General features: G+C 30.3%; 1 protein-coding gene across 5 annotated transcripts in view; it reads left to right on the top strand.

The window, feature by feature from the left end:
* Positions 1-16,095, top strand: part of LOC142320633 (ras-associated and pleckstrin homology domains-containing protein 1-like) — a 323,711-nt gene that overhangs the window by 225,197 nt on the left and 82,419 nt on the right. Inside the window, exon 1 of one of the 5 annotated variants that reach the window (XR_012755460.1) lies at positions 3,700-4,365. The exons of 2 other annotated variants lie outside the window; for them this stretch is intronic. Coding sequence is in view for 2 of the 3 variants with exons in the window: in XM_075358651.1 (XP_075214766.1) it covers positions 4,096-4,365 (270 nt within the window). In the remaining variant the exon portion in view is untranslated. Of the gene's footprint in view, positions 1-3,699; positions 4,366-14,762; positions 14,837-16,095 lie in introns of those variants that run through there. 2 more of the 5 variants (XM_075358651.1, XM_075358654.1) reach the window with 2 other exon arrangements.

Here is a 16,095-nt window from a genome sequence, read left to right as displayed (position 1 = left end):
TTCTAGCGCTAGTTGTTTTCTAGTTATGATGAAATATAAAGCAGCTACCCGACCACCTGGCAAAGGAAACAGCTGCCTTACTAACCAAAGAACAGCACATCAACTGCACGTATAAGTTTTATTTTCTACCGTCCATTGTTAGTTCAAACGATTTACTGAGAAATTATTTATGTTGTCTCAATTCTTGTCCTGTTTAAACAACTTAATTAAAACAAAAAATTAATCTAACACTTATCATAATCTTATTTGTTTCTAAATAGTTTTAAATTTTAAAACTTTAAATTTCATACATAATTAGTTTTTACTAATTACCTTTTCTTTCGCCCTTCCAGCTTGTTAGACAGATCTGGCACAGAGACCTTGCTTTCCGCCATCTTCTGATCGCTACTGAAAAAACTACTAAAGCACTTTCATATTCCTTCTACCTACTAAAATAGAAAAGGAAACGAACAAGGAACGTTCCATACACACGCGGAGTAAAAAAAAACTACCTTCCTCCAGCACGCCAGGGTTCGGCACTGCGGGAGCGACAGTGCTCTCTCTCCCTCGCAGCCTCGCTTCCTATGTGCGCATGAGAACATCAGCCAAACACCACGCCGCTAGAACTGTGAAGCGTACAGTTCAATACGAAGACTTTTGTATCTTTTTCATAAACCAGGGGATGGATACTGACATTAAACTTCAGGATTATATACTGTACCAGTCAGTATAAAGGAAGAATTAAAGAAAAAAGAATTCATTATATTAAATCTTATCGATATTGCTGCAGTTCCTCAGTGTCAAAATACGATCCGCCACTGAATATTAGGATATTCATTACGAGAATTTTTAACACTTGATCGAGAAGTAGATTACGAGAAAAAGGAACGATTTCTCCCTTTTCCCATCCTAAAACTGTTCTCTCGTTCTAGAAATTGGTTGTAATTGTGCGTTACTTAAGTTTATGGGAGATTGTAGGATAACGATTTAAATTTTCCGTGGGACTATTCAGAGACTTCAGTAACCGTTTCGTTTACCTAAATACCAGCCCTCTTGCAACGTAAATGACCCACCAGCGAGGAAAAGCAACTGTCTCGTTCTCGACTTTTTTTGTTCCTTTTCGTTTACCTAAGTCCTCAAAAATTGTGTAAATAATTAGCGTATGAAGGAAAAATGGGGAAAATTAAAATGCTGAATAATATATACTTTTTTTTAATCAAATTGAGTTGATTAACAGTGTTTCAGAGTTAATTTCTTGTTTCATCTTAATTATTAACCAAAACACTGATTAACCCAATTAATTGCTGTGATAGTTAAATTTTTATTTCTAAGTTTATCGTTACGACATTGTCGTTATTTAAATAATAATTAGTGATGTAATTTAAAATTAATTACTTCAGTAATAATGTTGAGTATTATTGTAAAGTTGTTATTCGTCCGTTTTTTAAAGAAACAATTTTTTGCAATTTACAACCAATATCATTAGATTAATGATCTGCAGATTCGTTTAATGGTAAAATAATTATTTTCTTATCGACAATTTTATATTTGTTACATACGTAATTACAGATTTTTTAAAACAGTTTTACTTATTTTACTAGTTAAAATTGTTGCCTTGTGCCTGATTTTCATATTAAATTATTGTTTTAGATAATAACTTAAAAAATTATTTTGTGTTAATAGTAACATAGTCGATTAATTATTATTAAATAATATGAATAAACTGTATTTTAACTTCATAGATTTTTATGCAACTTAAAATAAAAATCGTTTGACAAATAATCTTCCTTTCCTTATTTTCCCATTATTTTATTTTTATTTATGTTTTTACTTCGTTGTACGAAGTAAAGGAAGTATTGTGAACGCGAAAGATGTTGGTTTTCAGATTTAAACGGAAATATCAATTTTGTTCATCCTGAATCCATATTGACTAGTTTCGGTGTGACTTCTGTACGTACGTACGTATGTATCTCGTATAACTGAAAAAAGATTAGTCTTTGGATGTTGAAATTTTGGATTTAGGATTTTTGTAACATCTAGTTATGCACCTCCCCTTTTGATTGCAATCGACTGGACTTTTTCTTAACTTCAGTAATAAGTCTTCATTGAGAGTTTTTCAACGTTATATCATAAATGCTACTTATTTTCATTAGTTCCAGAATTATAGTCAAATAAAATTTTAATTAATGAAATATTAGGATCTTACAAGGAGAAGTACATCAGTTCGAATCAGACTTCATCTCCTTTTTTTATTTTTTTTAAATTAAATATATTGATTTATTAATAATTATTAACCTCTGATTGTAAAAAAGTTTTACAATAAATAACATTCAATAATAACAATAAAAATAAAAAATTATGAAAAAATATCAGAAGTTATTAATAAAATAAAATTTTATGTACTTTTCATTTTTTTTAAATGTGTATGTAATTTAATAGGCTTGCATTTAATAGGCGTAGACAATAGATTTTTTTAGAAAATTTACACATGTAATTAACATGTATTTTTAGTGGAATTTTTTTAATTCCACTAAAAAAACTTTACGATTCATTTCACCTTTTAAGAATTTTTTAGACTACGGTTAAAAAAAATTAAATCATCCAAATTTTATTTTTACATAAATCACGTTGAGCAGAAGGGCTGATTAGAAAAAATATGTTTATCCAATTAGGGTAGTTTACATTAGAACTGATAACAAAAAGTTGTTTTCGGACAAAATCAATTCATTTTAGAGTTGAACATGTAATTTATTTAAAACTGATATACGTGACATAATTTTTTATTATTTGATTAAAAATAAGAATATAATCAGAAATATACATTTCTCTACGTTAAAAATAAATTGGTCGGTTAGTTATCTTTGTTTTTTATGTAGTTATAATGATTAAAATTTGACCTCGGTTCGGGCCTGCGGTTGATATCCAGGAGCTCTTGGATTTAATTCCCATAATATACTTTATTTTATTTTCAAATTCTCAACCTCTTCAGTAAAACATTATTGTAATTTGATTAAATACATGGAAGAAGTAATTTTACAAATATGAAGTAATTAAAAAACCATGAAATACAAAAATGTTAATTATATTTTATACTCTGTTATTTCGTATTGTCTTTCCGACTAATTAAATTTATTTTTATAAGTTTATCAGTTATAATAACCTTATTGTGTGTCATTAATACATAAAATTGTATCTTTAGAAAAAAAAGTGCTGTTGGTACCTTAACGCTATCCATCTATACATATATTTTTCCCCTCTCCAATTGTTTGTTCTTCCTGTCTTCTAAACCTCTGCTCTCTCCTGCATGATTTTTGTTATTGCGGGAGGGGGGAGGGATTTGAAAGATGATTCGTTTAGCTTTATAATAAGCACGTGTTACAAAAAAAAACCCCCATCTTGCCGCATTTTGTTTTACTCCGACATTTATATATAACATCTTGCTGAGGAGATATATATATATATATATTTTTTTTTGTAATATTCTACTGAAAGAGACCGGAAAGTTGGGATATGTTTTTGCGGGGGCAGCTGGTCCAGGTGGCACGCGAGCACCTGGTGTATACGTGAATGTGTGTTTGTACATATGAATGTATGCGTTGCCTGTTTGTGTAAGAGTGTGTGTTTGTGCGCGCGTATGAAGAGCTAGAGACTGGTTGGTTATTGGCTCTGGTACTTCAACCTTGCCTGGTCAGGTGCCAGTCGTATCTCTGCTTCCACTCGGTGTGGACGTTCGTTGTGCATGTGTTACTGATCTCGCCACCGATTGAAAACTTATGTTTGTTTTATTATTAATTTTTGTATAATTAAATTAAGATGTGAATTTTATCGTATTTTTTTAAGAAATTGTAATTATTTTTCTACGCTTTGCTTTCTTTGTTATTTACATTAACCGTTAACTATTTTTATCCGTTATTTTTAACCGGGTTATATTTGTCGCGTAGTCCTTTCTTATTTTTATAAGAAATATTTTGATTTAATCGAATCGGTTGCTTAGTTTAACAGTTTCGTATCTTTATTATGTTTTCCGTGTAATTTACTTTTCATTTATTTATAATTATTTTAATATCGTAATTAGTATTTTGTCGATATTTTAACCGCATTTCATTCGGCAGAAAAATGCTATGTAGCGGTAGTTTCCGTCGTAAAGAACGACCTAAAGTCGATAATAGATTAGTAGACGAAGAGGATCATTATCAACTTTTACCAAAAACGGATTCAACTGTTAATTCTGAGAAAATTGTGACTCAGGACGATGAAGAAGACGAAGAAGATGAGGAAGAAGTTGTTTCTACAAGCGAGGGTTCGTCACCGGCATGTGTTTATACACGTCGAACGCCTGGGACACGTAATCAACGTCCGACTACAGTAGTCATTGTTTGCCCGCTGGTCAGTTTCATTTTGTATTTTTTAATTTTTTTTCTTAATTTTCTACCGATAAAAATAATTAAAAACCAATCGATAGTATATAATTATAAGCGATCTGATTCGATCGCGTTTACGTAAAACGAAACCTGAAGGTAATGATTTTTATTTATAGTTAAAAAGTAATAAATAGCGTTATCAATTAACGGATTTAATTAGTTGTGTTTTTATGTTTCGTCGAGAAACAGTGAATTCAAACGTTTAGTAAAATGACAGCTGGCGGCCATATCATCTGCTGCTCTAACCACGGGAAAGTTTCTGTTCAATTCCTTAAAATTTTTACATACGTAAGAAATAATTCGTTCTATTAAATTCTATAATTGTTATCGATTAAGTAATAAGTAAAGAATTATAAGATTAATTTTTTTCTTCTTTTTATCTTACAGAATTTTATTATTTCACTATTTATTCGTATATTTCGCTGAGATTTTGTAACTCCGTTTCTAGTACAAGGTCTAAACTGCAGCGAGTAGTTACGCGTTTCAACTGCTTATATATTTAATAGTGTAGCCTTCATTATAATGTTTGTTAAAGCAATTTAAAAGCGAATATTTGTGCGATTAATTTTACGAGCGTAAGATTTGATTAGTCTTACGATTAGATTAAATATCTCATCCGGTTTGTTAAAAAGTTTTTTTTTTGTGAAGCCTATTCAACTTTTGTTTGATTAATTGGTTACTGTATAGTAATTTGCATGCTTCAATTCCTTTGTTAAAAGTAACTTATAATGTTTTCTTTTTAAATATCTTTTCTTTAAATAAATAATATATAAAAATAAATATCGTTTTATCATATCAAGATATTCGAACCTAGTAAACTTAAACAAAGAACGTATATATGAAGTTAAAAAAGCGATATGTATGACTCCATAAATGTAGGCCTAATAGTAAACTAAAGAAGAAGGCCGTCGACCATACTTTAAAGTATTTTCAAAGTTGTGGGATCATTAACGTATTTTACATATTAAAAATATAGCTATGTTTGCTTATAATTATAGATATAAATTACCAAACTTAACCTACGCTTGCTTCGCTCGCTAACCTCGACTAATTAACAATAATGTTTTGATCGTTTAAATAATAAATAATTGCAATAATTACTGAATTTATTATTTAAATATTCAAAATATTACTGTGTTAATTAGTCAAGGTTAGCGAGCGTAGGTTAAGTTTGATTAAATTATGTTTATAAAATAGATATAAATGGTTATAAAAATGGTAATACAATGGTTATATCGGGTGATATTAACAATAACCCAAAAGTTTGCATTTATTGGTCGACGGGCTAATACGTAGTTCCTTTTTTAATGTAAAACAATTCAATAATTGTTGAAAATGTCACTACCGGTAGAATGGAAAATAGGTAGCAAGATTAGAAATACATTTATAACAGGTATATATATATACACACGTACTTTTTTATTGTGAGAAATTCAGATATGTCGGGACGTAATGTGTATACAGGAAAATTCATGTCCTTATAAACGGACCGTTCTACAACAATACCTGGAAAGTCTTAAGAATTCCATCCTTGAAATTGAAATGTGTGAATTAAGGATAAAATACCGACGGCTGAAGCCACATTTAATAAACCGGTTCCCGTTGATCACTGAGCTAAACAACTCTGGGTGCAGTTTCAGTGCATGCAGTAGGAATTTTTATTACTCCCTACTGATCACAGGCGTCTGTCATTTAAAATTTATGTAAAAAAATCACCTTCTTGTAGCTCATTTTCGTTTTTATTATCTTAATTTTAATTAATTTATTAATTGTTATTATTACTTTGTTACAATAATCCGATGCTGAATTGTAGTAAGATATTTTGTCTGTAATCGAATCCAGGACCAAGTTCTGTACCGCTTTGTTTTCCAGATTCCATTAGATATAAATAGATAATAATTTAAATTTCATTCACTATCTATTGTTAAGCATTAAAATATTTTTTACCGATCTGAATCTGCCAGAAAAATGAAATTGTTCACGGTTCGTTTAGTATTGAATACATATCGGTTAATTAATTGTGAAGCGTGAATGACCTTGGCATTGATTCGTGATTCATTTCTATGGACTACTGCGCTCTAATACCAACCCGGTTTTACGTTATATTTTAATCCATTCAGTAATAATTAAAAACGGGTATTTCTTTGTTACGACTTTGTGTTTCTTCACAGGTTTCCCATCACGTCCGACATTAGTAGCATTCATATTTTATTACGTTCGGTACCTCATTTTTATGATGGCAAGATCTTTTATTTTTTTTATTTTTTATTAATTTACTGTGAATGTGAATAGAAATCTTCAGCCCCAGGTAGACCTTGAGACTGTTGTGGTTACTCGGCACATCGATGAGGGGGAGACTGCGGTGAAAACATTTATTATTATAAAAGTCTATTTTTAAGTGACAGTAGTGTCTGTTCCGAGTTAATTTTAAATCTATCACCAACGCCATTATCGTGTATTGCCCTCTCTCCGTTAAAAACTACTATCTGTTTTTATAAATGGGATTTTCTCTCTCGTCATCAGATCAGCGCTTTAAAAATATACTATTAGATGTAACGTACTGTAGATTTCTTTCAAGTATTTTTTATGTTTTACTTCTTTTTTTAAAAATATGACTTGTACTTCACTTTTAACTGCAATTAGTGTTTTTCTTTTACATTTTTATCGCTTTAGGTCTGTTTTTTTGTAAGGATATGTTTAAAATATTACAAACAATTGGCTATAAGTCTATTCTGTATTAATAGTTATTGTGAAAGATTGAAATGCACTTATACAGGTTTTTCGATATTTGAAAAACATATCTTTTTGCGTTGTAATTTCCGTCTGATGAAATTGAACTAATCGATAAAAAAATAAATAAACAAAGTGTGACGTACAAATAATTGAAATTAGTGATTAAAATTAACGTTATAAACTTATAGGAACATAAGTATTATTAAGTAATAGTAATGTTATACTTGACGATTGAAAGAAGTCTTTTTTAAAAAATAAAACTAGTAAAAGTTAGGATTGTTATTTTTTTATATTTGATGTTTAAAACGAGATAATATATGTAAATGTATAGCAATATAAACACGAAGGTTTTCTTCCAACTCATCTTCAGGTCGATTGTTCGGAAACTGTAATGTGAATTTCAGAATTTTTAACCACGATTATTGTATATTATTTTAATGTTTACAAATAAATGAAGATTAGAATATTAGTAATTTGGTATAGTGTTAATTTTCTAGAAATTAGTTTTTTTGTTTTCTTTTTGTGTTACAACGCTCGTTTAATAATTTACTTAAGAAATTTTCTTTCTTTTTTGTAACAAAAAAGAATTATTTGATGACGTTCAATTTACGTTAAAAGACACTGTTTTAAACGATAGAAAGTTTAAAGAATGTTTTTTGGCTAGCTGAGAGCGATTGAGTCTAGTATACTGAGAGCTATACTGAAGATAAATATTCAAAGACGAGAGAGGGCTGCGGGTGTATTGTACTGCATTTGTATATGAATTATGCATGGCATCTGGTACCGGCTTCGGATGTATCGCCTACCCTGGACTCTTCCACCTGTATGCGTCGAGTTGTATGTGTCTACTTTGTTAAAATGTTAAGTACAGCTTCAAAAGAAAAGTAAAATAATTTTGTTTGTCGTTCTAAACATTACCATATCAGTCTACGGTACATTTCTTGTCGAATGTAAAAATACCTTTATGATGTCTTCATTACTTCTTAAAATAATTAAACAATGTAGCTGTTATTAATATTAATAGGAATTTATTTAAAACATGTTTTCTGTGTCTTTTTTTTATCTTTTTTTGTTATAGTTTAAAAATGTTCTTTGTGAAAGAGTATTTACCGAGTTGTAGATACATGTAGTTAGCTTTTTAAAATTTATTTGTGTTTGGAGTACAAATACAACTTGAGCTAGTTGTATTCTTTTATTTTATTTATTTATTTTTTGTCTCTATGGAAATTCATTAGCTTTATCCCTGTTTAGAAAGATTAGAAACATGAAGAAGGAAACTTCTATTTTTTTCCTCAGAAATATAGATATAGCCAGTTTTCCTTTGCTTCCAGCAATGTTGAAAGTTTTTTGCGGTTAAGGCTGAGTGAGCAGTTGAACTGTTATTCAGTAGTTCACGTCTCAACAACTGCTGGCTGAATGGTTTGTAGTTTAATCGGATACTTCCACACACTACACACTAATAGAGATGATTATTATTATTAGTTTTTCTTAGGAGATTTCAGTTTTTTACCCGGTAGCTTTTTTAATATCTAAAGATAAATCAGTTTGTGTTGCAACATATACTTAACCGGTACAACTAAAAGATCGTTCATCAATAATATATTCGTTTCTTCTTTACTAAAATAATCCGATCTTCTTAGGAATTGTGAGATGGATGGCTGCCAATTGTCTATAGGAAGTCGAGAAGAAATCCTTTAAGGAACATTCTATATTTCCATTTCTTGATTTCTGTGAAAGACGGTCTCTATCTATTTGGCCACTTATTTTTCTCCGGAACTAGAGTGCAATTTGGCTTACCCCCTCCGCGTTGTTCTGTGCAAAAGACTGGGGATACTCGGTTACCGAGTTCTTATTTTTATGTGGGCAGATATCTCGAAGTACCTATCCGGGGACTTTGTTCTCTAACCGGTGACTGTACAAAAACCGTAATGGCACACGAAAACGGTTATCAGATAAAGCCTGTACTCGTAATTTTTCATTATACAGTATGATCCAGTACACAGACTAGATTTAATATTTGTAGTGTTTACGACTGGAATAATGATCTAGAAATGCAATATTACCTGGTAAACTAGGTTTTCATCCCTAATGAAGATCTTTCATGCTAACATTGCGTCAAGCTTGCGCACGAAGTACTTAGAATACAGAGGGAAACAATTTATAAATTCATAAGTAAGTACCAGAGGGATTTTATTAAAGGTTGTACTTATCGGCCTCAAAAAATTGCTTGGAAATCAACTGTGTCGTAACTTTAACTTTGGAGTCGCTAACGCTAGACAATAGTTTACTTTAATTCTCAAAACCAAAAATCAAATTGAGGAAACTATTTTTCCTCTTACCCAGCTTACAAAACGAGAGTGGATGTTTTGACCGCGTGAAGGTTAATCTGTACGGCTGCTATTGGCATGAAGCAGGTATTTGATGGTAAATGTGATGTTCGTCTTTACGTGGAGCAAACTCTTTTTCTTTTTATGTTTAGCCCCCAGAAACACCGTAAGGTATTACTTCAGAGGATGAATGAGGATGATATGTATGAATGCAAATGATGTGTCTTGTACAGTGTCAGGTCGACCATTCCTGAGATGTGTGTTAATTGAAACCCAACCACCAAAGAACACCGGTATCCACGATCTAGAACGCATCATCAACCAAACTGGTACGACCGTGTTTAAATTCAGCTGCCCATTTTTTCACGGTAGCAGATGATAGGACAGAGTCCCCGTAAACAGCGTCCAACTCTGTTTTAATTTTCGTAAGCTTATTGCTCTTCAAATGTAAGTATTTAATCACGACACGATATTCGATTTTATCCATTTTCACAAAAACACTCACAATGACTTACTCAAACGATTTTATCAAACAACTGAGCGTCCAAAATAGCTGAAATTTTTAGTAAGTACCTTTCAACGCATGCGCGGAATACATTCCCTTAACTTTTGTTGGTGAGTGCTCCCATCTTCATGTTGAGGCTCAAACGTTTTCAGATAACCCTCCTATATCTTTAATTGTTAACCTTACGAATTTTCGTAAATTTGCTTCGATTTACGTAAAAATATTGCTGTCATAGATATATTTACGTAAAAATATTGCTGTTGAGATATTGCTGTAACTTTTACTCCGATTTGATTTAAAGCCTATCGACAAGTTACATATCTGTTAAAAAGGGGGTTTTTGTGCCTCCGAAGGTTGTTCTGTCTTGTCTTTATAGTTGTACGTTAAATATTCGCATATTTATGAAATTTGTAGTTAATTACAGTTTTCTTAATAAATTATTTTCTGGCTCGCGAAATGTTTGATCGTACTTTTTAAAATATCTTTTAAACGTTTTCATATGTAATATTTGCTTATTACTGTTGTATTTGTAACTATAAAGACCACAAAATTTAATGAGAAATTTGTTTGTACTTTTGCAGTTTGTTATACTCGTAATAACCTGACAACAGTTTCCTGTAAGCAATAAATTTTATAGCGTTGAAACGGTAAAGTACTTTGTAATTACGTATATCCAACATTACAGTTAATATTTTTCTATGAATAAATTGTTATTTGAATGTAATGTTCTCTATTTAGAGAATTACTGATTGGGTTAAATTGAATTTTACTCTCAGTCGTGATAGCTTAATTCCTTCCTTTATTCCTTCAACTAGTATTTTTATTGTTACGACTGTGAATACTAACATTTTTCTTATTGTCTAAACGTTTGGTTTTTAATAGGTAAATTTTGTCCATATTAATGTGGTGGCTGCCTTAAAGTATGAAATTTTGAAAAAATGAAAAAATACATTTTTATTAAACAACGTATTTTTCTTTATCAGAGAGAATCAGAATAATTTATTATTTGAAATTGCTATTTACTCCACTTCCTTTGGTGAGTGTTTCGCGACTTATTTAGTTGTTTAAAAATTACATATCGATGTTCGCCTAAAATTTTTCGGTTCTGTAATATTTATTAGCTAACTTATTTTTAAAATAAAGTAAAGAACGTTTTAAAATATTAAATCCGATCGATTTTCCGGTATTTATTTTTGGATCGTAGTTTTCATGATGTTTTGATGTTACTGAGAACAGTATCAGATAAGGTAAACAGAACATGCTGGTTTTTTCCATAAAACGTATAGCTTACTGAATTCTAATAGAAAAAAACTATGCCTTAAAAACACAATCGGTTGTAAGTTGCGATCCGCCTAAATATACGTCACGTTTATATCGATTGTTATTTAACGAACAAAGTGGTATTTTCTTCTTTTGAATCGGTTTCTTTGAATTTAATTGATAACATTACCTACATAAGTTAGTTCTGATTATATGTCGATTACACGTAATTAGTTAATTTACCAGTGAATTTACGAACCTCTTGAATTGTTTACGGCAATAGAATAACGATATACGGGTGGGACAATCGTCGGTTCTGTATCCGTAGCTTGTAATAGTGTTTGTTGCTAAGGCTAACTGATGATGAGGGTATATGTGTATGTGTGACGTCATCTTTGTCTTCCCCTCGTTTTCAAATCTGTTTCCTTCTGTCCGGGTGTCTCGTATTGTACAGTCTGATTCGGTGTTAAAAAGTCAGTCTGTTAGCTTTCGTCTTCACTGTCGGTCGAATTTGACTGTACGAGTTATTTTTACTTATTTTTGTTTTCGGAAAAGTCTGTATATTTTTACCTTAATTTCTTTTTATTAGTTCGTTGTTATCAATGTTTGTGTTCGTTGTCTGTTTTTTGTGGTGGTGCTATAACGACAACAGGTAAGTTTTTTCAAGATATAATTCTTTTGTTACTGTTATTGCAATTTTGTTTGACGTTGCTAGCAGAAAAACCAATAAAATATTTTAGTTACAATTAAAGTTAAAAAAAAGAATAAGTGCGGGAGCTCATCGACAAGATTTTATGGATTGTTTTTGTAATGACTTAACTTCACCTGTTTTCTTCTTTTTTTTATTACGAACATGCTTGCCCTACCCGAATCGTCAGTCTTCTGTTTCTGCGCATTGTCAATCTTTCTGATTCACAGTACATGAATTCTGAATTAAAAATAATCGAGTAACTAACTGATTTTCAAAAACTTCACTTTGGTGGATGGTAGTTCTCAGCGCTTTTATGTTACCATTATTATATAAAAACTGAGTTACCATTAATTCGTTAGAGAAATTATCAGTTTATTGATAACTTTTTAATTGCTTTGTGTCGGTTCACAGATATTCATTCACCGGTTACTAGTCGATTTTTTTTATAAAATTAATTTTTCATCTACCCGGTGACCGACTTGAAGGATTCGGTAAACCGTCTTGGTCATCAGGATTGGATCTTGTAATCGTACCCCAAGACAAAAAGTACTACATCTAATCACCAGCGTTATGTCGAATTGGTTGTAACGACGATAGTAAAATTTTGTCGACATTGCCGCTGCTAGTCGACTTTTGTTTTGAAGAGTCGATCTTTTTTTGTAACTGAATATCTCCAAAAAAGAAGATTCAATTGTTATTTCATCGATACCACAACCGAATCGATGGACGTATCAACTTTTCAGATTCTGTTAAATTGTACGTATAGTTTAATGGAATTAGCTTGTAGAAAGTTCTTACCTAACGTCTTATTTTGAAATATCAATATCGGTAAATTATCTGTAGAATTGAAGATTAAATAACGAATCTAAAGAAATTTAATCTTTTTTCATCCAAAATTCATTCGAATCTAGGAAGTTATTTTAATGCCTAAGATATATCTATATCCAATCGTTATTAGAGGAAATATTCCCCACCTAAATGTAGCAATTTCTTTGTTTCTACCAATGACCATATGCTCGGAAAAAAGTACAGCTGCCATTCACTTTAAATTATTTTATGTTTCTAGGCGTATCCTAACCAGAAAATGTATTCTTTATTTTTCAGAAAATATGATGCAAGGTTTACGCAGTTGTTCGGCTCAAATTAAAATTCCTTCAGGTTTTTTTTTTGTAAATTAAACTGTTAGCAAGCTAATAGTAAGGATTTTGAATTTTTGTTCGACGAACCTCTAAGTGTAATATTCCGCCTTTAAACGGGCAATTTCTACGTCGAAACGAATAAGTGGTAACGCAACTGTATGAATTTCTTATTTCGCGAAAAATTCTTAAATTATTGTTTTTATTAATATCAATTAATGTAAGTAATAGTAATTATTAGAGAAAAAATATTTTTTGAAAATAAAAATTCATGTAAATATTGAATTTGTTTTGTGCTTGTAAATTTATGTACGCTCGCGCACGTTTTATAATAAACCTAAAATATATGTATGTATATATATTGCTGGTCTTATTTCATCTGGTAACTGTTATAATTTATAATTAGTTATTCTACTAACGTTTCTCTATTTAATTGAATTTTCTGGGATCAACATCTTTCCTTTTAAAGTAAAAAAAAATCTGATGTGGACATCACATGACTTCCTTGTTCACCTATTAAATTACATATACACATTTATCGTTTTTTTTTTTTTTTACAAAAGGAGGTTAATACTTATTAATAAATCAATATATTTAAATTTTAAAAAAGTAGATGAAGTTTGATTCGAACCGATGTGCCCTTATAAGATCCAAATATTTCATTAATTAAGATTTCATTTGACTATAACTCTGGAACCAATGAAAATAAGAACTACTTATGATATATCGCTGAAAAGCACTCATGAGGGCTTATTAATGCAATTAATAAAATGTCCAAAATCCAAATATTTTAGTTTTTGGACACTTTTGGTTCAATCGATTGGAATTAAAAGAAGAGGTGCACAACTAGACGTTATAACAATCCTAAATCCAAAATATCAACATCCTACGGCTAATCGTTTTTGGGTTATGCGAGATACATATGTACGTATAGACGTCACGCCAAAAATGGATATTTCCGTTTAAATTTGAGAACCGAAATTTTTCGCGATCACAATACTTCCTTTACTTCGTACAAGAAAGTAAAAAATCATTTCAACTTTACGTTAAAAGTTAACTAAGTACGTACTAAGTTAAAAATCGGTCTTATGTTTCTGAGTTTTCCAGTATGAGATAAAAATTTGAGGTTTTTTTTTGATGAAGTAGAGAAATATTTTCACGAATTTTTATAAAAGGGTGAGTTACCTGTAAGGTCTGAGGGATGGTGCATTTTACTTCTTGCTTTTGTATGAGCGTTCTGTGATTTATTGTCCATTCTGGCCATTTTTGTTATATATGGTAGGCCTGTCCTTAAAATACTCCTTTGTCAGTTAGAAATATGACGTCCCATTTTGGGTCGAGAGGTTTAGTTTTAAACTTTTGTGTTTCTCCGAACTGACCTGCTGTACGAATTAGACATTGGTACTTTTTTCTACAGTGATACTGTATTATTATTTGACTAACTCTAGTCAAAGATAAGTTATTATTATTAGACTAAACATTCGTTTGTTATTGATTGCATTTGTGTTTTGTCACATTAGTCGCAAATATGTGTTTTTATATTACGTTTTATGCATCATTCTTATTGTCTTCTGTATTGATATTATTATTTCTGAATAGTTTGTGTGTTTACTTTTCAAATTAAGCGAATAAAAGCGTAAAGAAAGATAGATAAAATGTTTAAACAGTTGCATATTCAGAGAGAGCAACATTAACTTGACGTCATCCGTGGACTGCACATCTGTTTTCTTTTCTGAATGATTAGAATTCAGCTGTATAATGTAGCATTTTCTGTGGACTCGTACGTAAGTTATTATATATCTTAATCTATTCGTTTATATCATCAGCTTATCGATCATAAGTGCTTTTGTTACTTTTATTTAATTAGATCTAATAATTGAAAATTTTTTAAGTTTTTTACGATGGTGCATTCATAAACATACTTTTTGTGTTTGTTTCTTATTTTTGTTTCTTTTTATAATTATTAAAACAGCTGTAATAATAATATAAGATGAATCCTTAGTACTAGTATGTTTGCTCGCCTTAATACATTTTAATTTTAAATCGTTGGTTTTTGGAAAACAGTTTCGTTTCTATATCAGTTTAATGTAGATTTACGGTTTATATTACCAATCTCAAATTACTGTAAGAGCTGAGTAAACTATTGTCTACCTTTACATTGCATTTTACGAAACAGTTTGGTTCTTAGATTTCATATTAATTGTTTCTTTGTTTCATTTTTTGTTTAATCTATTTATATTTCGTATACATAACTTATATTTTACCAAGTTTGTAATAGTAGTAGTTAAAATATTCATTTACATATTCCTGATAAGATATTTTTTTTGTAATGAATGTTTCGAATGGTGTATGTTTTTTACCGTGAGTCAAAAACAGACGCTTTTCAGTTTACTGTGACTGGTGGGTCAGTTTCAGATTGAACTGATATAATAATGAGTCATAATAAAGAAAACCTTATTCGATCTGAAACTTCAAACCCATTTTAATATACAGTATAGTCCATTGTTCGCCCGTTCCCCCTGACATGTCGGTACGAGCCGTTCAGTCATATGGATTTGATTCATAGGGTTGTTTAAGATATCTGCATTTGTGTTATTGTCATAGTTCCCTATTCAATTATTGTCCCTCGTTTCTCTTTCTTTTTGTATTTGTATTCTGTTTTGTGTTTTTTCAATCATTGGTATTATATTTCAACGCTTAAAGACAACGGATTTATTTATTTTCTTCTTTTTTTGTATATTACTTTTATCTAAACTAAATATCTATATTTAACAGCTTACATAAATAATAAAAAGAAGTGTCGATCATTAAAATTTGTTATATTATTTAGTTATATTTATTCACTGTAATTTCTGTATATTTCTATGGTTCCTTCATTCAGGAGTAATTTATTACTATATTTAATTAAACCACATAAGTACGACTTAACAATAATTTGTAATGATTTATGTTGGATCAATTTATGTACTACTTATTGTATTTGAAAATAATCTTTTTTTCTAAACGTAATTTTACTGTACTTAAATTGTATTGATTGAATTTA

Source organism: Lycorma delicatula, chromosome 2 (assembly GCF_047948215.1).
Source record: "Lycorma delicatula isolate Av1 chromosome 2, ASM4794821v1, whole genome shotgun sequence".
Lineage (NCBI taxonomy): Eukaryota > Metazoa > Arthropoda > Insecta > Hemiptera > Fulgoridae > Lycorma > Lycorma delicatula.
The sequence above is the reverse complement of the archived record's forward strand: the minus strand, read 5'-3'. Positions and strand labels throughout refer to the sequence as shown.